General features: G+C 50.4%; 1 protein-coding gene across 1 annotated transcript; it reads left to right on the forward strand.

Moving 5' to 3' along the window:
• The first annotated feature begins 6,132 nt into the window (after nt 1-6,132).
• On the forward strand, nt 6,133-24,586 carry LOC144953130 (uncharacterized). Its single transcript, XM_078883688.1, has 5 exons — nt 6,133-6,378; nt 9,922-10,060; nt 19,844-20,038; nt 20,501-20,827; nt 22,967-24,586. Exons 1-5 carry the CDS (start codon nt 6,133-6,135, stop codon nt 23,608-23,610), a joined length of 1,551 nt encoding a protein of 516 aa, XP_078739814.1. The 3' UTR covers nt 23,611-24,586.
• The last annotated feature ends 447 nt before the right edge of the window (nt 24,587-25,033 follow it).

Below are 25,033 nucleotides of genomic sequence, written 5' to 3' on the forward strand. Positions count from 1 at the left end.
GAGGTCGGTTGGGATCCGTTAGAGAAAGTGGAAGGTGATTTACTGGAGGGAAGGTGGAAGGTGAAGGAGCCTTAGAGAAAGGGGCTTCAGGGATCTATAAGAGGGGAGAAGCGAGAGGGTTTGAAACACTTGGAGTGAAGGGCATCCTTGAAGATCTGCGCGTGTATCGTGCTGAAATAAATACTGTCGGGTGTCATTCCACATACATATATAGAGTAATAGCGCTGGCTGCTGACAGAAAGTGGTACTGACAGCAGAGGGCAGTATACACGTCAGCAGGGATAGTTTCTACGGGGGAGAAGAGAACTAAGGGAAAGCTCAGGAAGGGGTCCATCTGGAAGCCCCGGGAACCTGCTAGTAAGTTGCAGAAGGGGGGCGTGGCAAGGGCAGAGCGAGGCAACGCCAGGAGGATAAAAGGGAGTACTGGGCGAGAGCTCAGGGATGTTTCTGGAAGTGGATCCCCTCGCTGTGTTGCTGTTCATCACCTTCGTCACTGCCGTCTTGACCATCTCTAGCTAGACAGCCAGCCAACTGTACTAGAAAAATAGTGCCGTCGAATTAGACAAATGTGCGATATATATAATTTGTATGTAACCACATAGGGCGGTTGTAGGCCCCTTGCATGTGAGAATAAAGAAGGTGCCGTAAACTATCCCTGTCTCCAAACTGTGTCACTATATCTGGTGTCAAAAGTGTCAAGAAGGAAGTCTTCATGTCGAAATCAGCAAAGAGGAAGAACCCGCCTGTAGTGTTGTCAGAGGATAAGGACGGCGAGGATGTTATCCCCCCAACAGCCCCGGAGTCCGGGACCCTGATCATGGTTTCCGCGGGAATGGCACCTGCAGAGCTACGGGAGCCGCATGCCGGTTCTTCGCTGCTGCCTTTAGAGGAGGGGTGGCACGAGCTCACCGGGCGCCTTGGGCTGCTGCTATCCTCCGCCACACAGCTGGTCATCTAGCTTGCTGCGGCTTCACCCGTTGGAGAAGTCACGGTGCAGGGCCTCCCGACGGTCAGGTTGCCTTCCGTGCAGGAACAACAGCCTATGCTCACATGGATCGGGCGGCGCTCGACTCCCTGGCACTGGAGAGGTTGCTGTCACTGGCACAGGAGTTGAGCGCCGCCCTCTCTGTCATGGAGGAAGACGACCTGTCATCCTTGAAGGTGGCCCATTGTATATAGGCGCACCTTATCCTGCGGCAGTGGCTCAGAGTGGCTGCTGGTGCGAGAGAGCCTGCGGATCTGGAGGGGCCTGCACCGAGGGAGCCGGAGTGGGTCTGCGCTTTGTTCATCCAGGGCCTACATGGGAGGAGAGTCAAGGGATGGCAGCCGGAGCAGTAGGCCCACATCGCCAAAGGGGTGCCGGAACAGTGATGGATTGTCCACCTCGCCTTCAACGCAGTGGCGGCTCCTGCAAAATCTCTCAGGGGGGGCAAATGTCTGGATGATTGATAAGGATAAGGTCCACCCATGCAATGGATAAATTAACAGCTTAAGCATGTAAAGGCAACTTCACTTCTTTAATATTAATGAAAAATAAAGTGACTCTTACAATATATCTTGTTTGTTTCTATACTCACTATTAATACAATCCATTCAAGTTTCTTTATTAAAGATTCCACTAGGTGGCGACAAATTATATTGTTGGATGAAACGTGCTTACGTATGATGACGTAAGCACGTTAGTGCGAGCCCTCCCGGAAGCCATAGAGAATGCATTGCAGCGCCCCCCGTTCGAAAAAAAACATCTTTGAATGTAAGTCTATGGGGCCACTCGGGGCGATTCTCAGCCCGAGTGAAATCGCCCAAAAAGAGGCGGTACTCCACAGAACGTGACATGACGCTGATTGGACTATATCCAGAGGCACAGTGACGGCTAGCGTGACTCTGTGGTTGAATGACATTGGTGGTGCGTCGCCCAATCGCCCTAATGAAGAAACCGCCCCTGCTTCAACGTCCTCCGCCCCGCCAACATCTGCCTCCCCGGCCTCACAGGCAAGTCGCAATACATCAGGCACTCAGGCGCAATTGTCACCTTACGCATCTCAGTCGTGACGCGCATCTCAGTCATGACGCTCTTCCGTTCCGCACGTCGCCATCCCTCATCTTGTCGTGGTGCGCAGGCAGCGGACTCCGGCGTCGGAGGGGTAGCCGTGTTGTGTAAAGCAGTGGAGTGAGTTGACGCGCCATGTTTTCACAGCTGTGGTGGGTTCGTTGGCTGTAGTTGGGTTTATTCAGTGTGTAGAGGTGAGTGTTCTGGTCGACATGGGAGATTCGGCAACAATCATTTCAGAGATAATTTTTTATCTGTTTCCACCGCAAGCCTGTTGCCTCAGCCCGGTCGCGAGTGCTTGCGTTGCCGCAAATGGCGGGAGTTTGGCTGATGGAATTGGTCTCCAATGGGACTCATGCATCATTTACCTGGGCGACATCATTGTGTTCGGATTTACATTTAAGGAGCATTTGCGTCGATTGCGGTCAGTGTTTGTTAAAGTGCGACATCTGGTTCATATTGTTAGTGCGTCCAGGATAGCAACAGATCCCGATAAAATTGCGTGCATGTGCACGTGGCCAACCCCCAAGTCAGTGGGTGAGGTTCACAGTTTTGTCGCGTTTGCGTCCTACTATTGCCGATTTGTCCCGAAGTTTGCAACGATCGCCAAACCTGCTCCATGCGTTGACTGCTAAGGGCCAGAGATATCAGTGTCCTTGCCAACGCGCCCCCTCTCGGCTACCCCGATTTCTCTCTGCCCTTTATTTTGGACACGGATGCCAGCGACACTTGGATAGTGTTGTGCTGTCCCAGGTCGTAAACGGCATGGAGAAAGTTGTGGCCTATGGTAGCCGTGTGTTATCCCCCGCAGAACAGCGCTACTATGCGACGTGCAGGGAACTGTTGGCCATGGTTGATTTTGTCCAACAGTTTCGGCCGTACCTCTATGGACGGGACTTTTTTTGTGCACATGGATGACGCGGCCCTCCAATACTCCCTGTGTATTGACCAGCCTTCCGGCCAGCTGTCTCACTGGCTGGGAATACTGCAGGAATATTCCTTCACTGTCATCTACAGGAAGGGTGTGCGGCACTGCAATGCAGATGCGCTGTCCCGCCTGCCACTGAATAACCAGTGTGTGTGTTCTATGGGTGCGGGCAAGTGTAAGCCATTGCTGGCTGGTTCGCCTCAAGTTGTGGCAGCACCACTCGCGGTGGCTGCGCATAGTGATGGCACGGTGGGTCTCACACATGCTGAGTGGGGACGGCTGCAGACAGAGGAATTTACCATATTGACGCTAAAGAACTGCAACTACCCAACTACCATACAATAAACCGATGTGAAAAAACTAAATATAAAATACATCAATATAATCAATGTGTAATAAACCACTGCGACGACGATCTGTGAATTGTGTCTTCTTTATTATTTATTTCTCGACAGCTGGACAGCTCTGCGCTTTTCAGTCTGACACGGCTCCACTCCCGTTCCGCGCGGTTAGATGTTGTCGCTCGCACCGGCTCGCTCACACCTTTCAACCGTGATGATGGTTACAAACTGAGTAATCATTGGAAAGACATGATTAACCATGCAAAAAAGATTTAACTACACTTATTTGGACCATCTTATTTGACAGACAACTATTACAGGTTATTGATAGACAGCCAGTTTTGTTTTACCAGGTTTAGTTTTTTCTTTTTTCACACTTTGTTATGTAGGCCAGGCGTAGTCACAAACCACACCTCTCCATAACAAAGGCTCAGTCTTTTGTTATGCAGTCTATTCTTAGTCTTAAGCCTCACCTTACCATATTAATAAAAAGTGTGCCGTACTTGGCCCTTCACCTCTTCAACCATTATATATACGGAGTGGTAGCTCTAGTAATCTCTCATTTACTTGATACAGCTGTCGTGGCTGTGACGGTTCCACCTGAAGACGGAAGCTTGTGTTGCCTCCGAAAAACGTCGTGATTTTTTATTTATTTTACTTTTATTAATTTAAATTTTTTACCTACGTGACTTTACCGAAAAAAACCTAAGAATATAACCATCATTCCCACTATTCTTTGGTTATTTCGGTAAATTACTCTTTGGTTCTTTCGGTAAAGTCACGTATAAAGATAAATTAATAAATTAAATAATAGCATACGACGTTTCGATTGCAACACAAGCAATCATCATCAGGTATAAATGAAATAGAAACACAAATCTAGTATACTTAGAAATGTAATGTAATACAACAGAGAGTCGGATAACATAACAGTCAACACCCTACCTCAGGGGTCGGCAACCTGCGGCTCCGGAGCCGCATGCGGCTCTTTTGAACCTTGACCGCGGCTCCGGGGCGGATGCTAGCGAGGGGAGGAGGCGCACTGTGACACCTGCTCTGGCGTTGCCGCTGCTGACAGGTCGCCGCTCCGCTCCACACTGCCCGCCCGGTGACAGGCAATAACGTTGCCGTTGCTTTGTCACATGTTTGGAAGAAGTAAAAACCTTCCTGGGCAGCAAAGAGCTCACCTTTGCTGAGCTGGAACAGCCAGAGTGGCTGGAAAAATTACATTTTATGGTAGACATGACAGCACATCTAAACACGCTAAATACAACCCTTCAGGGGAAAGGAGGCACAGCCCTGCACATGCTGGAGGAGGTTTTGGCATTCGAGCGCAAGTTGACAGTGTTTGTCAAAGATTTACAGAGAGGTACACTGTCTCACTTTCCCTCTTTGAGAGAGTTCAAACAAAGTCATGATACGATAAATTTGGAATATTTCAAGTCTGCAATCACCACAATGCAAAGTTCGTTTGGGAAACGATTCTGTGAGTTCAGAGAGGAAAAAACGACATTATCCTTCCCTGTCACTCCCCTGGCGATCGATCCATCCCTATTGAATATGACTGCATTTGCAGGTGTAAGTCAACCTGATCTTGAGATGGAACTGGCCGATATAGCCGACAAAGATATATGGGTGTCCAAGTTCAAATGCTTGACCGCTACTCTTGAGGATGTTGCCCGTCAGAAGGCCATTCTGGCTCAGAATCATAAATGGAGTGATATTGAAAACCTTCCCAAATAGGACAAACTTGTATTCGAAACATGGAATGCCATCCCCAACACTTATATAAACATGAAAAAGTATGCATTTGGAGTCCTGTCGATCTTCGGCTCCACATATGTATGTGAGCAGGTCTTCTCCAACATGAACTATATTAAAAACAAACATCGATCACGCCTCACAGATGACAGCTTGCAAGCCTGTGTGAAAATGAAGGTGACGTCTTACAGCTCTGATGTGCAGACACTGTGCACTGAGGTTCAGGAGCAAAAATCCCATTAACCAGGTAATTTAGCTATTAATTTGCAAAAATATATTTTACATTGTTAAGTGAAAAAGTCCTTTTTTTATTCAGATTGACAGCTGACTGCACGATCCTGTATATAGCAATAAGGTAAGAAACAATATATGCAGTGTTATATTTGTTTTAAATGTTGCAATGGTTTTGCGGCTCCCAGTTTATTTTTTCCTTCGGAAACGGGTCCAAGTGGCTCTTTATGTCTTAAAGGTTGCAGACCCCTGCCCTACCTGGTTGATTACGTTCTCCCTGAGAATGCTAAATTTGAGAGAGAGATAAAACACAGAACCAGAGACATATAGACAGACATATAAGCAGACATATCACAGAGTCACGTAAATAGAAGAAAAATAATAATAATACTGAATAAAATGAATAAAAAATGAAAAATATAATTAAAAAAACAAAACCACTAATGTAGACTGTAGCCTGGTTCTTCGTCTGAGTGAGTGTACTGGCAGTCTATAATGTCGACTGTAGCAATGATTATTAAGCTTAAAAAGCTTAATTAAGAACCAGGCTACAGTCTACATTAGTGGTTTTTGTTTTTTAGAATTTTTATTTTTAAAAAAATTATTCACTTTATTTTTGATCGTTATTTTTATATCTACGTGACTTTTCTGAAAGAACCAAAGAATATTAATTCCTGCGGTCAACGAAAGTTTTAAGTCAAAATTATTCCCACTATCGGTCAAGTCACAAGCACCCTGATGTCCTTGGATCTAGCCGCCCGCTTGGCTCGGCTCGGCTCTAGCGCCCTCTGCTGGATTGCTGCTAAAGTCCGTCCCACTTAATGCGAGTCGCGGAGCGAAGCTGCGGCTCCGTCTCCTGCTGCTGCTCCTGCTCCTCCTGCTCCTCCTGCTGCTGCCTCCTCCTGCTGCTGCTGCTCATCCTGCTGCTGCTGCTCATCCTGCTGCTGCTCCTCCTGCTTCTGCTGTTCCTCCTGCTGCTGCTCCTCTTGCTACTGCTGCTGCAGGGAGGTCGTCCTGCGACTGAACTCCGCTCGCCCCCCTCCAGCATCAGCTGCCGCCTGCTCCAGGTTGGGGCTTCTCGCTGCGGAACTCACGAGGCCGGGACCACTCGGCCTGCTGCTGCTTCCCCTCCTGCTCCTGTTGCTTCTCCTGCTCCCCCTCCTGCTCCCTCTCCTGCTGCTCCCCCTCCTGCTGCTCCCCCTCCTACTCCCTCTCCTGCTGCTCCCCTCCTGCTCAGCGGTTGTCCATCGTAAGCCTGTGATCCCGTGCTCGGTATAATAACGATGATGACGATGGTATAATGATAATAATGATGATGGAATAATGATATTGATCATTATACAGTAAAACCTTGGATTGCGAGTAACTTGGTCTGCGAGTGTTTTGCAAGACGAGCAATTTTTTTTGTACATTTTAACTTGATAAACGAGCGAGGTCTTGCAATACGAGTAGTACGTCTACGCTTTGTCTGCCGAGCGTCACGTGATCACAACTGAGCCGATGGTTCTTCTCTCTCTCTCGCTGCGGGATTGTGGGTAATCGTCTCCCATGCTTCGGTCTAATTCGGGCGTGCCTCACTCGTATAGTCAACATCCGTGCGAGCGTATACTGTTTACTATAGTGTAGTGACTGTTCTTTAGTAACTGTACTGCAACAATGGCCCCCATGAAGAAAAAGGTTGAAAAGGAAGGCGGTAAGAAGAAGGAGATGATTACGGTGGAAGTTAAGAAAGAAATCATCGAGAAGCACGAACGAGGTATGCGAGTGGCCGACATCGCAAGATTTTATAACAAGTCTACGTCGACGATTTGCACAGTATTAAAGAAGAAAGAAGAAATAAGGGAGTTAGATGCAGCAAAAGGAGTCACACGAGTATCAAAGCAACGGCCACGTGTTCTAGAAGATGTAGAAAAGTTGCTTCTCGTGTGGATAAACGAGAAGCAACTAGCAGGTGATACTGTGACCGAGAACTTTATCTGCGAGAAGGCAAAGGCCTTGTACGCCGACCTCGTAAGTAAACTGCCAGGTACGTCGACAGAAAACGAAGAAGGCTTCAAGGCGAGCAGGGGATGGTTTGACAACTTTAAGAGGAGAAGTGACATCCATAGTGTTGTGAGGCACGGAGAGGCTGCGAGTTCGGACGCTAAGGCAGCTGAGGCGTTCACTGCCGAGTTCCAGAAGCTCATCGTTTCCGAGTGTTACCTGCCGCAGCAAGTTTTTAACTGCGATGAGACGGGGCTTTTTTGGAAAAAGATGCCAAAGAGGACCTACATTACAGCAGAAGAGAATGCAATGCCCGGTCACAAGCCCATGAAAGACCGTCTCACCCTCTTGTTGTGTGCTAATGCAAGCGGTGATTTCAAAGTCAAGCCCCTGCTCGTGTATCATTCCGAGAATCCACGAGCCTTCAAGAAATGCAAGGTGCAGAAGAGCCAGTTAAATGTTATGTGGAGGTCCAACAGCAAGGCTTGGGTCACTCGTATCTTGTTCATTGAGTGGATCAACGAGGTCTTCGGTCCCACAGTGAAGAAATACCTTTTAGAAAATAATTTGCCACTTAAAGTCTTGCTGATTATGGATAATGCTCCTGCTCACCCTCCAGGCCTTGAGGACGACTTACTGGAGGAATTCGAGTTCATTAAGGTCAAGTTCCTTCCACCCAATACCACTCCATTACTCCAGCCCATGGATCAGCAGGTCATTTCGAACTTTAAAAAGCTTTACATCAAAGCACTATTTCAGCGATGCTTCGAGGTGACCGAAGGAACAAACCTTACCCTCCGAGAGTTTTGGAAAAATAATTTCCACATCGTAAACTGCCTCAAGATCATCGATAATGCCTGGGATGGGGTCACCAAGAGAACCCTCAATTCTGCTTGGAGAAAACTGTGGTCTGATTGCGTTGGGTTTGCGCATGAACAGGAGCCGCCAGTTGTCGATGAAATTATGTACTTGGGGAAGACCATGGGACTGGAGGTGAATGAGGACGACATTCAAGAGCTGGTGGAGGAACATGGCCAGGAGCTGACCACCGATGAACTGATGGATTTGCATCGCGAGCAACAGCAAAAGGTTATGGAGGAGATCTCGTCTGAGGAGGAGCAGAAAAAGACGGAGGAATCCCTCACTTCAAATGAGATTAGGGAGATGTGTAAAATGTGGGAAACAGTGCAAAATTTTGTAGAAAAGCACCACCCGAATAAGGCTGTAGCAGGGCGAGTGATGAATCTGTTTAACGACAATGCAATGTCACATTTCCGCGAAATCCTCAAAAGGAAGCAAAAGCAAGTGTCATTTGATAGGTTCCTTGTTAAAGTCGCACAAAAAGAAAAATATTCCAGTGAGCCAACATATTGCAGTGATTCCGTGAGTGACAGTGAAAGTCGCCCTACACAATAACCCTCCTCCTCTCCTACATACTATACACAATGCACACTATACACAATATACACGGTACACAATACACACTACAACACAATACATACAATACACAATGCACTCTACGCACAATATGCACAATATACACGATATGCACAATACACACTACCACAGCAAACACAATACACATTATATACATGAAAGAAGACTCTGGCCCTTTTATTTTTATCCACAAGTTAAGGTCTTTATTTCATGGCACAGGTCCACACCATCCTCGCAATCTCTCCCGCAACGCCCCTAACTCTGCCTTCCCCCTCCCTCTTTTAACCTCTTCCTAGCTGCGCCCCTCGTCGCACTCCGTCTCCATCAATCGTCGCCTCTCTCTTACCCTCACCTGGCCTAACCGTCCCACCTGACGCTCACCCACCCACCCAACCACTCACCCACCCACTCACCCACTCCCTCTCTTAACTTCTTCTTTGCTCCGCCCCTCGTCGCACTCCGTCTCCATCAATCGTCGCCTCTCTCTTACCCTCACCTGGCCTAACCGTCCCACCTGACGCTCACCCAAACCTCCAGCTCTTTTCCCTTTTGAATGTTCTGGCCAATCCTCTTGCTCCCGGTGCCCTAACCAATCAGAGTGAGGAGTGTTTGCTCCAGCCTTCTTGTTTACTCTGTCCCAGGGATCATGTGGGACAATCACAAGACACAATACACACCATACACACAATACACACGAAACATACTTTACAACACAATACAATGATAGCAGCTCAACCAAGTGGTTGATATCATAATCATCATCATCTCGCCTGGTATACAGGGGTGGGTTCGATCCCAACCCAGACGCCTACTGTATATTTGGAGTTTGCGTCTCTCTCTCTCCGTGGTGATGACATGGAATTTTCTCCAGGTCCTCCCTTTTTTTCCCTCCAACATTTATTATCAACATCACCACATCTTCAGAGGATTTGGCTGCAGCTATACATTTCCACGTAATGGTGATAAGCCCACTTGGTTAAGCTATCGTTTGTGATAGCCAGGGTCGCTTTTGCAAAAGAGCTACACAGCTCAGTGGGGCCTTACCTGATAAAATATAAAATTGTTTAGTTTTTCGTATGGTTAACTACTTAATGATGATAATAGCCACTTCGTTGAGCTATCATTTGTGATAGCCAGGTCGCTCAGTGGGGCCTTAAATTCGTGAGCATGTGGTTCCCTGTGTTTCTCAGCTCAGGATGTCCGAGGCTCCTTTGCCTGAAGAAGGGTCTCCGCTTATCAAGCAAGAAGCCGCAGGACATCTGGGCTGTGAGATGTCGCGCGGAGTGGACGTCCGATTGGAAGACGACGCCGCTGCCGCCGCTGCTGCTGGTGAGTATCTCTCTGAGTGTTTTTCGCGCTGCAAACCCTCAATAAGTGACAGCATCGGAGAGTGGGGTTGACACATTACATGCTCAGCATTGCACCATAGACTAAGCACTGCCACCCATAGACTCAACACTTCACCATAGACTCAGCACTGTCCATAGAATCAGCACTGGCACCCATAGACAGAGCACTGCTACCCATAGACTCAGCACTGCTACCCATAGACTCAGCACTGCCACCCATACACTCAGTACTTCCACCCATACACTCAGCACTTCCACCCATAGACTCAACACTACACCATAGACTCAGCACTGCCACCCATACATTATACACTGCCACCCATACATTTGTAATAAAGGTCGTGGAAGCAACTTCTGGAATCCGGTCTTTATTTGTCTTTCTTTACAACACTCCTTCACGCTGCTGACAGACAGCGTGAGAGGGATAGAGAGAGAGAGACACGCACGGCGACGTGGCAGCCTGGACCCCCGCTCCTGCGTGGCCTCTCCCTCCGTTCCAGTTCTGACCACGTGTTGTTCGTCTCCACCCCTATTTAATACCCGGGTCACGTGGTACCTTTCCACCAATCCTGGTTAGCCTCTATGGAATCTTCTAGACTCCATCGTAGGCTCCCGGGACCACGCCCCTGACTCGTCTCCCCAATGGCTGTGGCTAAAGCCAGCAGAACCAATCCTCTACTTACAGATGTCACCTTCCCATTACATCAGGGCCACGCCCCGAGGTTTCCCCCCATTGGCTATGGACCAGGACCGGCAGAGCCAATCATCGTGACGAGTTGTGATCCGTCAGCGACCCGGATATATCCTCACATTACATCACCCCCCCCCCCCCCCCCCCCCGGTGTAAAAAGTCAGCCGTCTCGGCTGGGAAAGGAGTGACAGCCCGAATCCCTTTGAATAACATCTTAGGGCGTCTATGACGCATTAACAAGGTAAGGGAGAGTAGGCGTCAATGCGCAGAGGAATTTAAAACATTAAAATAACAGACATACATTAGGGTGCCCCTGTAGCGCAGTAACACCAGGGTGACAGACCGCAAGGAAAACAGTATTAGCGAAATGGGAGAGACTTCGACCGCATACGCGACGCCGGACCCTCTCCTCCCTTCGCGCGTGGTTGCCTCGTCGACTGTTCAGCAGGAGGCGGTTGCCGTGGAGAAGAAGAAGAATTTTCTGTTTCCGTTGTGTCTGGGACAGGCCCCGTTGGAGGTGGAACGTCCGGGGTCTCGTCGTCCTTCAAAACCTGTTCGTCTGCGGGGAGTATAACACAGCCCCGCTGGGGATCAATCGGCGAGGCAAGTGGCACATTCGGCACGCCAGACCCCGGGCAGGTCAACAAGTGGAGATGAAGGGCCAGCACGCGGGTCAACGTAGGGCTTGAGCCGCGAGGAATGGACATACCAACGACGTTGGCCATGCTGGATGCGAACACTCTGGAGATTCCGAATGTACACCAGCCTCACAGGCCCCCGCCAAGGCAGTTTAGGGGACGTACCCACTGGCACCTGAGGGCAATGGAGCCATGCCATATCGCCCACCGACCAAGGCATGTCAGTTCGCGATCGACGCGCATACCTCTCGTTCCCTGCCTGCGTACGGGCCGTCGCACATCTGGCGGCCTCTCGCGCCTCCGTAACCCGTTTAAGCGAGTCCCACACGTGGTCAGGCAAGGAAGGGGATGGTTGCACATCAATCGGGGGTACATTCTCACGGCCATACATCAGGAAAAATGGCGAATATCCTGTGGACGCGTGCGGAACACCGCCAGGACGCCCGGTATGTGCAAGTCCCAATCGGTTTGTTTTTCACTCACCGTGTGGCAAAGCATGGCCGAAAGGGTGCGGTTAAATCGTTCCACCATGCCATCCGTTTGCGGATGGTAAGGGGAAGTGCGGATTTTCTTTGTACCCAAGGCAGAGCACACGTCTTTGAGCAATTTAGAGGAGAAGTTACGTCCTTGATCCGTGAGCAGCCCTGCGGGTGCTCCTTTATCCATGACGTACCCATTCAAGAAAGCCTCGGTGATGGATGAGGCCGTTTGGTGAGGTAGAGGCCAGGCCATAGGCCAGCGAGAAAAGTATTTGACCCCGACCAAAAGGTATTTATTTCCCCTAGCCGATGGAGGGAACGGGCCCAGGATATCCAGAGCAATCAGCTCATTAATACGGGATACCTCGATCGATCGTAGGGGCGGGACATAATTTTGACGTGGCTGTTTCCGCTTCGCACAATCATGGCATGACCGGATAAAGTTAGTGATATCCGCTGTCATGCCAGGCCAAAAGAAATCCTGCTGCATCGCGGCTAATGTTTTCTGCACGCCGAGGTGCATCAGCTTGTCGGCGTGCAGCGCGCAGACCAGATCGTGGCGAAGGGACGTCGACACAACCAGGCGTGAACGGTCCGACAACCCATCCGTATACATCAGTAATCCCGCCTGGCCCCGAAACAACTGCCATTTTCATCCTGCCAAATGAGATCTCGGTTTCCCGATCAGTTCCCGCAGTGGAGCCAGAGAGGCAACAGCCTCTTGCTCGCGTAGCCACACCGAGTGCGGCAAATGCAGCGTATCGTCGGCGCCAATGGGTACATCCTGGCCTTCATCATTCGACATCTCCCCCATGACCGGACAGGGCGAGGTAGGCAGCACCGCACAGCGGTGCATACCCGTCAGACAGGCACAGGGAGGAGTCGGGGGCAACCTAGAGAGGGCGTCCGCGTTGCCATGGCGAGTACCCTTGCGGTACGTGATATTGAAGGAAAACTCCTGTAGCGATTCCAACTACTGAGCCAATTGACCGGACGGTTGTTCCAATTTCAAAGAATATTGCAAGGCAGCGTGGTCAGTGCGCACGAGGAATTTCCTTCCATACAGGTACGGCCGGTACTGGCGAACAAAATGTACGATTGCCAGCAGTTCCCGTCGCGTCACGCAATATCGCGTCTCGGCAGGAGACAGAACCCTGCTGCCGTATGCCACCACTCGCTCGACTCCGTCTTTCCGTTGCGACAAAACGGCCCCTATGCCGATATCGCTAGCATCCGTGTCAAGGATGAACGGCTGTGAAAAGTCTGGGTAGTCGAGTGTCGGAGCGGTGGCCAGGCGATCCCGGAGGGATTGAAAAGAGTGCTCCTCTTCCGGGCCCCATTTAAATCTCTGATTTTTCCCCGTCAGAACATGCAGCGGCTTAGCCAGCGTCGCGAAATTCTTAACAAATCGGCGATAGTAGGATGCGAACCCTATAAACCGCCATACGTCGTCCACCGAAGTGGGCGTGGGCCACTCTCGGACACATGACGTTTTCTGAGGGTCCATGGACACACCGTCAGAGCTGACGATGTGTCCCAAGTAGCGGACGGATCATTGCAAAAGGTGGCACTTCTTTGGTTTAAATTTTAGGTCAGCCGACCGCATCCTCTGAAAGATAGTCTCCAGTCGTTGGAGGTGTTCTTCGAAGGTGCGGTTGAATACGTTGATATTGTCAAAATATATGAGGCACGTTTCCCACTGCAGCCCCGCTAGCACCAGTTCCATCAGGCGTTGGAACGTCGCCGGTGCTGCATTCAAGCCCATAGGTAGGCGGTTAAACTCAGAGGCCCTGTGGTGTGCGGAACGCCGTTTTCGGTCTGGATGCGTCATCGAGGGGAAGCTGCCAAAACCCAGACGACAGGTCGAGGGTAGAGAAAAAATTTGCCCCCGACAAAGCGTCCAACGAGTCGTCCATCCGTGGCAAGGGGTATGCGTCCGCCACGGATATCTTATTCAATCGGCGGAAGTCTACACAAAGCCTCGTCCCGCCATCCTTTTTTTTAACCAGCACCACTGGCGCGCCCCAAGGACTGTTGGACGGCGAAATTATATCGGCCGCCAACATGTCGTCCACCGCGCCACGCACGTGTTCCCTTTCTGCAGGGCTCATGCGATGCGGGTGCATACAAATCGGTCCCGCCGTACCGGTGTCGATATGGTGCGATAAGAGCGAGGTATGGCCCAAATCCAAATCGTTTTTACTGAAAACGTCAGCGTACTCCGACAATAGTGAACGCAAGGTGCTCCGCTGCGTGGTCGACAAGGACGTATTTTCCCCGCACAATTCTGCGATCCATCGATCATCCGAACGATCGGATCGTGGCACGCCAGCGGCCATTTTGGTAGGTTGGTCGCTCTCAAAGCTGGTGAAATCGGTAGTGGCGTGAGCCAACACCGAGCCAGCCAGGACGACGACCCGGTCCGGGCCCCCATTTAACACTTGTATAAACGGGGCCTGACCAGGCCGAACGATAGTTTGAGCCGCCACTAGGGAAAAGGATTTTGCCACCGAGTTCGACGGGGACATCGTCCGCGGCTTCCAAGTGCTTTCGGTAACGCAGTGCAATAAGCATTTGTGAGCCTGATGGTACTTCCACCGTAACAGCAACAATCGCACTAACAGCGTTTCCTGGGGGCGAACGGCCCAGCAGGGACGGCAGGAAGGACATTCTACGGCCCCCTGGCATTTCCAAGCAACCTTGATCGACGAGTATTTTAACGGGCATCCGGAGAAGGAAATCGGTGCCCAATAAGCATGGGACGGCCAATGAACGCGAGATCAAAACTGGTGCCTCCGCTGTGATATTCACTATAGCAATGTGCACATCTACTTGCCCCAAAATCCCCATGCTACCCCCATTCGCAGCAACGCATGCGTCGTTAGCCGGTCAGATCCGCGACGTAGGAATGGACAGGAGATGAAAAATAACATCGGAAATGATGGTTGCAGACGCGCCGGTGTCCACCAAAATACGGACATCGATCCCATCGATGGTACCCCGTACCGTCGAGGACCCCGACGCGGCTGCCACCACCCTTCGAGCCAATTTTTTCCATTATGTAACCGAGTGTGGCATCGACCCAGGTGACCCACAATTCCCTTCAGGAGTGCAAACATGGGTGCGAGTGGATGCGTGATGTGTCAAGACCTGCCGGGTGTCCGATATGTGCCGACTTGCCCGAGGGTGCCGTGGATCCGCGTCCGGTGGAGGAGATGGAAGTCAGCCCGACGGGAGCTGAGGAAGTTGAAGTCGGCAGCGGCAATCCCGGGTGAAATGGCCTCATCGGCCACACTTGAAACACGTGGCCACCACCGCCCGGCGGTCGGTCGCCCCAGTCCCCGCTCGTGGTCGTCCGGCCCCATCACGCTGCTCGCATGGCCGGCGTTTCGGAACCCAGCAAGGAACAGCAGCCATCACCTCGTCGTCGCTGGAGTCGTTGGAGCCGTGGACGACCCGACGTGGAGCCCATCCCAACGGTGGCCCGTCTATCTCAGGATCTCCCATCCATGCAGCTATCTGATCCCAGCGTTTGAGGTTGAACTTGGCGTCTGAACAGCGCGCCGCCCATCGAGACGTTAGCGGTTCGTGGCTGCACACCGGTAATGAGATGTTAAGTTCCTGGTCCAACTCAATCATTCTGGAAAGGATGAGAGGATCCAGGAGATCGGCTGACGAATCGGGGTAGGCGGCCATGGCAAGCACCAACAGCGCCCCTCGGTAGGCCAAGGGCGATTCTTCCGCTCCTCGATGGCGCTGCATGAATTTCCTGGTAGCCGCCGTCGGCGGCTCGTAGAACTCCGCCATTTCCGTGAAAGCATCATGCAGCGTCTTTTTCTTACTCACCGGGATGGATCGGAAGACTGCCAAGGAAACATCGTCCAACAGCGTGGGCAGAGCCTCCAGCGCCTCTGCCTCCGTCCATCGCATCGACCGAAAGGCTGACTTGAACCGCCACGTGAACGCGCTCCAGTCGCCCCCGGCGACAAATTCTTAAATTTAAGGAAGGCGATAGCCGCGGTAAATATCCGAGGCCTCGGGCGTCTCCGATCCCGCTCCCTGCGTAGCACGCGGCTCCGTCAAGATGGCGTCCGGCGGCCGCTTCGCAGCAGCCCCGCCCAAGATGGCGTCCGGCGGCCGCGTGGCAGCAACCCCGCCCAAGATGGCGTCTGGCGGCTCCATTGCAGCAGCCCCGCCCAAGATGGAGGCCTCCCCCTCCGCGGCAGGAGTAATGGCGGACGGCGTTTCCCGCTGAAGATCTTGGTCATCGGCCCTTGGGTGAGTTCCACGCAGCCAACCGAGGGCCGCTGATGACGCGACCGCCGTTACAAGATTTAGCAGGATCGCACGGAGCGACTCTATCTGCTCCGCCACCCGACGCCACCCCTCGTCCGCAGCCAGAGACGTCATCTCGCCGGCCTGTCGTCGATGCGCGGCGTCGGGGAGAGCGGCAGACGGCGGTAGAGGACCCGTGGCTCCCAGCAGCTCGTCCTCGTCCGCCTCGACATCTTCCTCCGACGGAGGGTCTGGTGGGTTTCTTTTCTTGAGGTGCTTGGACATTTTCTAATAATCGTCCAAACGGTCTCAAGAGACACTTCTCTCACCAGTGTAATAAAGGTCGTGTAAGCGACTTCTGGAATCCGGTCTTTATTTGTTTTTCTTTACAACACTCCTTCACGCTGCTGACAGACAGCGTGAGAGGGATAGAGAGAGAGAGAGAGAGACACGTGCGGCCATGTGGCAGCCTAGACCCCCGCTCCCGCGTGGCCTCTCCCTCCGTTCATTCCAGTTCTGACCACGTGTTGTTCATCTCCACCCCTATTTAATACCCGGGTCACGTGGTACCTTTCCACCAATCCTGGTTAGCCTCTATGAAATCTTCTAGACTCCATCGTAGGCTCCCGGGACCACGCCCCTGACTCGTCTCCCCATTGGCTGTGGCTAAAGCCAGCAGAACCAATCCTCTACTTACAGATGTCACCTTCCCATTACGTCAGGGCCACGCCCCTAGGCTTCCCCCCATTGGCTATGGACCAGGACCGGCAAAGCCAATCATCGTGACGAGTTGTGATCAGTCAGCAACCCGAATATATCCTCACATTACACATTTGTAGTGACGCAGATCGGAGATAGTAATAACTGGAGGCACTTCTTTCATTTAACAAGCACCATCGGGATAATACACACCCGACGTGGGTGGACACTATTATTATTATGACCGTCTATTGTCGGTAGCACTACTTAGTTAGAACAGTTGCTAAGCTGTCTGACTAACAGCACCCCGGGTTGGTGAAGATGGAGATGACGACGAGGAAATGGTGATGACGACGAGATGGTGACAACGATGATCTTGAACAGCACGACGGGGATCCCACTTCCAACAACAGCCCTGAGGTCCCACTCGAGGCCCCCTCTTATTCTCTCAGCATGACATTTCTCCGCCTCGGCCATGCCCCCTATCTGGAACCTACTAGCGGGTTCCCGGGACTTCTCGTTGGGCCCCTTCTGTGACCTTTCCCCGAGATGTCCCCCTCGTATATATCGTGGCCTGCTGACGTGAGTACTGCCGTACACCGCAGTCACCCTTTTCCGCCAGCAGCCAGCGCTATACCACTACACATTCAACACTGCCACCCACAGACTCAACACTTCTCCATAGACTCAGCACTGCCCGTACAATCAGTACTGCCACCCATAGATTGAGCACTGCCACCCATAGACTCAACACTGCCACCGATAAATTCACCACTGCCACCTATAGACTCAAAACTGCCCTATAGACTCAGCACTACCCATTGTATCAGCACTCCCACCCATAGACTCAACACTGCCACCCATAAATTCACCACTGCCACCTATAGACTCAAAACTGCCCTATAGACTCAGTACTGCCCATTGTATCAGCACTGCCACCCATAAACTGAGCACTGCCACCCATAGACTCAGCACTGCCACCCATAAACTGAGCACTGCCACCCATAGACTCAGCACTGCCACCCATAAACTGAGCACTGCCACCCACAGACTCAACAATGTTCCATAGACTCAGCACTGTCCGTACAATCAGCACTGCCACCCATAGACTGAGCACTGCTACCCATAGACTCAGCACTGCCACACATAGATTTAACACTGCCACCCATAAATTCACCACTGCCACCTATAGAATAAAAACTGACTCATAGACTCATCACTGCCCATTGTCTCAGCACTGCCACCCATAGACTCAGCACTGCCACCCATAGACTGAGCACTACTACCCATAGACTCAGGACTTATACCCATAATCTGAGCACTGCCACCCATAGACTCAGCACTGCCAACCATACATTCAAAACTGGCACCCATACATTCAACACTGCCACCCATAGACTCAACACTGCACCATAGACGCAGCACTGCCCGTAGTATCAGCACTGCCACCCATAGACTCAACATTGCACCATAGACTCAGCACTGCCCATACAATCAGCACTGCCCATACAATTAGCACTGCCACCCCATAGACTCAGCACTGCTACCCATAGACTCAGTACTGCCACCCATAGACTCAGCACTGCCACCCCATCTATTCAACACTGCCACCCATAGACACAACACTGCACAATAGACTCAGCACTGCCCATAGTATCGGTACTGCTACCCATAGACTCAGCACTGCCACCCATAGACTCAGGACTGCCACCCATAGACTAAAAACTGCACCATAGACTCCGCACTGCCCAAACAATCAGCACTGCCCATACAATTAGCACTGCCACCCCATAGACTGAGCACTGCTACCCATAGACTCAGCACTGCTACCCATAGACTCAGTACTGCCACCCCATCTATTCAACACTGCCACCCATAGACACAACACTGCACAATAGACTCAGTACTGCTACCCATAGACTCAGTACTGCCACCCATAGACTCAGCACTGCCACCCCATCTATTCAACACTGCCACCCATAGACACAACACTGCACAATAGACTCAGCACTGCCCATAGTATCGGTACAGCTACCCATAGACTCAGCACTGCTACCCATAGACTCAGTACTGCCACCCATAGACTCAGCACTGCCACCCCATCTATTCAACACTGCCACCAATAGAATCAGCACTGCCACCCATAAACTCAGCACTGCCACCCATACAATCAGCACTGTACCCATAAACTATAATTTGTGATCGCCAGGGTCGCTCATAAAAAAAGAGCTACACAGCTCAATGGGGCCTTACACCCGGTAAAATACAAAAAATAACATTGCCCTATCCACAAATAGTAAGGGGACATTACGGTGATTATGATGATACACTACTCTACTTGCTCCTGATTGTGGTTGTTGTCTGGGCTTGATCACCTGAATGTGAAATTGTGTCATTGCTCTGCATCTACATCAGCAGCCGTACGGAAGACAATGAGACTCATAGAAACCCATAGAGATCCAGACCCATAGAGACACACAGCAACTCATAGAGATCCAGAGACTCGTAGAAACGCACAGACACCCATAGAGATGCACAGAGATTCGGCGACTCATAGAGACACACAGAGACTCGGAGACCCATATTGACTCGCAGAGATCCGTGAAGACTCAGACTCAGAGACTCGCATAGATCCAGGCTTAGAGACCCATAGAGATCCATAGACTCATATAAACTCATAGAAAGACATAGATCCATAGTCGAATAGACATCACAGCGATGATGATACACTGCTCCGCTGCTCCTAATGCGGTTATCTGCTGGCTTGACCACCTGAAATTGTAGTCATGGCTGCTCTGCATCTACATGAGCTCGCCATCAAATAAAATAAAAGTTTCTGTATTGTACAATGTCTCTGCGTTTGCTCCTTTTGACGCTGTAAACCGAGCAGTAGCATAAAAGCAGCAGCAGTGACAGCAACAACGGCACGATTGGCTTGAGTCTCCCTCTCGCTCTCTGCTGCTGTCTTTCACTTGGTACAGACGACGATGAGGAGGAGCAGGAGGAGGAGGTGGTGGACCCTTCTCTGCCCGCAGGGGCGTTCATTAAGCAAGAATACAAGGAGGAGGAGGCTTGGAGGAAGATGTTGCCCATGGTGAAAGTGGAGAGGGAAGATGATGATGACGATGATGACGATGATGGCAGTGATGGTGATGGCAATGGTGGTGGTGATGGTAGTAAGTGTCATCTCTTGACAACCCTTCGCAAACAGCCGCCCATCAGCACCCCTAGTTTGTTGTCACTACACGATTATACACTACACTATACACTTGACTACTATACACTACACGTCTATATACTACACTATACACTACACTATACACGACTTTACGCTACACACTACACCACTATACTACATTGATAACTAATTTCCGTAGAACTGCTTCTTGTTGTGTTTAGTTTATAGTCCTTCCTCCCCACACCTCCGATTAGCATGGTTGGCTACGTACGGTGCTGCGGAAGAAGTTCAGCACACACACGCACGTACATGCCGTACGTCACAGCACAACCATCGACATAATTTCCGTCGGGGCGGAAAACAAAACCCAGAGGCCTCGACGCGTTTTGATTTTATTTTTTTGTTAAACGCTTGCATCGGTTTCAGTGCGGCCCTCACGTAAGTGACCTTTCACCCCCAGTGCAAGGAGCGAGTGACATTCGGATAAAGGGTGAAGAAGAGGACGATGATGAAGAAGACAACGTCGAAAATGACGAAGCAAAATATTCACACTTTCGAGCGGCACACCGACCGTCCCGTAGAAGTCAACCGTCGTACATTGCGAAGGTCGAGCGGCGGGACCTCGGCGGTTCGGGCGGCGACTGCCAAGCCCCGGCGGTCAGCCACAGCGGTTCCCGGGAGAAGGCCGGAGGGTCAAGGCCATCGCGGATAGACCGAAGAGGGGCCGCGGCCGCCGGCTCGTCAGACGTGGCCGAGATTGAGGTGGAAGTGGAGGACGACGACGACGGTAGGGAGGGGTGGCGATGGAGCTGACACATCCCGCATGGGGTCATTACGGGCGAGTTGGTACCCCCCAGCCTCAATGCACTTTTAAAATCGTCATGTATACACCACTCCTAAACACTACACCAAACACTATACACTACTGTATATTACTATTCACTGCACTACTATACACTACATTACTATACACAACACTATACAAATCAAAGTTTATTTTCATATTCGCTTTACTACCCGGTGGCGATGTTCACACACCACACCAGTTACTCGTTTGAGGCTGAGTCGACCTAGGGGAGGCCCAGGACTGGTTCAAATAATCGTCACCGGTGGTGGCCGTGAGCGGGAATCGAACTCGGGTCGCCGGGTTCGTAGCGCAGCGCGCTAACCGCTACACCACCGCTGCCCCCACACACACATCGGCGCGCGTGTCCATAGGTACACATACACACGCTTGCTGCAGACACACAACTTTCAGGTTGCGTACAGCAGTAAACGACTGAAATAATAAAGCAATTCTGCGCGAAGAACACCTTAGACCTGCAACACATTTGTATGGCACTTGACTCGCGGAGGGTTGGGGGGGGTGACATGAGCAGGCACACTCCGTTACGCTTGCGCATGCCGCGGGTGACATGACAGAGATGTGACGTTACAGCTCACTTGCCGTGCAAAATATATGCATAATTGCGCCCGCCCCCCCCCCCCCAAAAATAGACAAAAGTCTATTTTTATAATTTTTGCATGGTGTGCAGTCTGGAAAGTACCCACATGGAAGTACGCTAAACATTTTGAACAGACACATTCACAAATTTCCCTTTTATATATGTAGATGAACAGAATCCAGGGAACTGTAACACAATACAATGACATGCTTACTTGCAAGCTCTCCTCTCAAACAGTGTGGCAGCTATCAAAAAAATATTCAATCCAGGCAATAAGTAGACAGCATCAAGAAAAAAATACTACGTCAATAAAAATAAGTCTTAGAAGTACAAAAAAGAACACCATTTAACAAAAGCCATGGTGAGAAATATAACATGGTCAGATAGACGTATTCAGGGTAGGGGGGAAGAGGGATAAATTTGGATAAGTGGCGAAAATAGAGTGCTTTGATTGAGCAGTGGAATATATCGTAAAAGATAGTAGCAGCAGTCGTGGTGGTCGTGTAGGCGTGTGTGTGTTGTGTGGTAAGGTGCAGAGAGTCGGTGAAAATAGTCTGATTTGTGTGTGTGGAGTGTGTGTGGTAAGATGGAGAGTCAGTGCAAATAGTCTGTTAAGGTGCAGTCAGTGAAAACAGTCTGATGTGTGTCTATGTGTGTAGTGTGCAGTAGTGTAGTGGTTGGCGCGCTGTGCCACGAAACTGACGAGCCGAGTTAAATTCCCCACCAACACCAGTGACGATTATCTGAACTGGTCCTGGGCCTCCTCCTCTAGGTCGACTCGGCCTCATGAGTGCCTGGTGTGGTGTGTAAACATCGCCACTGCGGAGACAAGCAATGAGACTGGATGATAAAGCCGTCTCTGAGCCTGTTTTTTTGAGACCGAAAGTTCCGGTACCGTCTGCCTGACGGCAAGGGAGAGAACGGTCTGTGGCTGGGGATGGTAGTAGTATATATATAAAATGTATATCTACACTCGTATAGGCGAACCACAACTTACGCGAATTCGCGCTTGCGCACAGGTACACGGAGCTTAACCCCCGCCGCGTACTCCGAGACCTTACTATACATACACACACATACATTACCTTTTTTTGATTTGGCCCAAGGTTGACTGCAAGCTTCTCTGCAAAATAAAATCAGGTCACCGTTTTTGTACAGCTTCTTGACATGGAGTAGCGCTTAGACACTGCGCTATTTCATATCGTGCCGAAATGTATTTGTTTTGTACGTACGTACGTATGTTGAACATCTTATCACCCCGTACATAGCCAATCACGCTAATCGGTGTCTTGTGACAACATGTTTAGTTGTAAAGGCACTTTGAATGACCATGGCATGTCAGCACTGAATTCAAATAAAACTAAACTAAACTATTTCTTAAATTTTACCAGGTGTAAGGCATCACTGAGGTGTGTAGCTTCATTTTCAGAAGCGACCTCGACATCATAAACTAAACTATTAACTATTTTTTATTTTACCAGGTATGGCCCCACTGAACTGTAGCACTTGGGTGCACGCGAAGGAGCGGCCCCACCGGTGCACCGAGTGCGGGAAGGGCTACGTGCGGGCCGCGTCCCTGAAGCAGCACGCCCAGACGCACACGGGCGAGAGGCCGTACCGGTGCACCGTGTGCGGCCGAGGTTTCGGAATCTCCAAGGTCCTCAAGGCTCACATGAGGATCCACACGGGCGAGAGGCCGCATGCGTGCCACATCTGCGGCAAGGCCTTCAGACGCTCGTCGGCCCTGGGGAGGCACGCGAAGACGCACACGGGAGAGAGGCCCCACGTGTGCCCCGTGTGCGACAGGGCCTTTGGTCTGCCCAAGTTCCTCAAGGACCACATGATGACGCACACGGGCGAGCGCCCCTACAGGTGCTCCTTCTGCGGCAAGGGGTTCATCAAGCAGGAGAACCTCGTGTGCCACGTGAGGTCGCACACCGGCGAGAGGCCGCATGCGTGCGCCGTGTGCGGCAAGGGCTTCGCGTACGCGTCGGTGCTCAAGAGCCACGCTGTGACCCACACGGGCGAGAGGCCGCATGCGTGCGCTGTGTGTGGCAAGGGGTTCGCCTACCGATCCGTCCTGAAGCGTCATGCAGAGACCCACGCGAGGGAGGTGGCAAAATGAAGACCCCCAACAGGCATCGTGAAGGAAGCGTTTTGTTGCGCTCGCTCGCTTTTAAACGAGTCTCCACGAAGATCGCGCGGTGCAAACGAAATAAGTTTTGATGACAAAAAAATAATACCCTTTTTACTAATAATACAGGTGTGTTAAAATGTTAAAACACCAAATAGACACCTAAGCACACAAAAATACAAACAAACATCATAATATATGCACATTGTCTTTGTACAGGCCATAGGTTCAGAGGAAGTACGTGTGCATGCATATAGATTTAGCACAGTTGGCTACGGATGGCATGAAAGAAGTTCAACGTACATACGTACGTAGATAGATAAAAATAGCATGAAATTAACATAACGAGAACAGGAAAGTTATCGTATTAAGGAACAACTCGTGCTTAATAACGATGAAGCAATGCAATATCGAGTATCAACCTACGTAAATCTGTTTTTGTCTTTGTCTCAACAACCTATTAAAGCAAACACATCGATGTTCTGTGGGATATTGATTCGACTTAAAACACACGAGATCACACCGGTCCTGTACCAATGTCATATTTTCTGTCTGTTTGCAACAGCAGAGGTAGAGAGAATTTCAACAAAACCTACATCTTCTTTGGTTCTTTCGGTAAAGTCACGTAGATAGAAAAAAAAACTCACGACGTTTCGATCACAACACAAGCGGTCATCATCAGGCGGAGAAAAAAAGAATTGTATTTGATTTTTTATCTTATTTTCTATCTGTGACTTTACCGAAAGAATCAAAGAATATTAATGCCTGCAGTCACGAAAGTTTAAAGTCAAAATTTAAAACATACATCTGCTTTATTTCAATAGGCCTGGGCTCTGGGTTGTTCTTCGTGCCTTAATACTCTGACAATATTTGAAGTTTTCGTGACTGCAGGAATCCATACTCTTTGGTTCTTTCGGTAAAGTCACGTAGGTATAAAATAAAAATAAATGTATTTTATAAAATAAAATAAAACATTTTTATTTGAAACCAAAGAGGATAGTCTCTGACTCTCTGCTCACAATCATTATGAACATTCATGATGGTGAAAAAGCCCAAGTAAAGCAACATGGCCGGGAGCTGGAGCCATTCCATTCACCTAGGGGGGCGACAGGGATGTCCTCTGCCTCCCAGATTATTCAACATATTTTTCAATCACGTAGTTTGAGAATCCTTCCATGGCTAACTGGTGGAATCTCCATCTGGTGCAGATACAATGCGAGGATGATTGATGCCCGGGTGCGGTCGAGGGATGGCTCCCTATTGGTTAACCATGTTATGTATGCTGATGATCTGGTAATTGCTGCTCACATAGAGAATGAGTTGGAGGCACTGCTGCTAGACCTGGAGTGTACCACTAAGAGGTGGAGCCTGACCATCAACCCCACCAAAACTAAGCACCTACCTGGGTAGTTTG

The sequence above is a fragment of the Lampetra fluviatilis genome, chromosome 72, assembly GCF_964198595.1.
Source record: "Lampetra fluviatilis chromosome 72, kcLamFluv1.1, whole genome shotgun sequence".
In the NCBI taxonomy this organism is placed as follows: Eukaryota; Metazoa; Chordata; class Hyperoartia; order Petromyzontiformes; family Petromyzontidae; genus Lampetra; species Lampetra fluviatilis.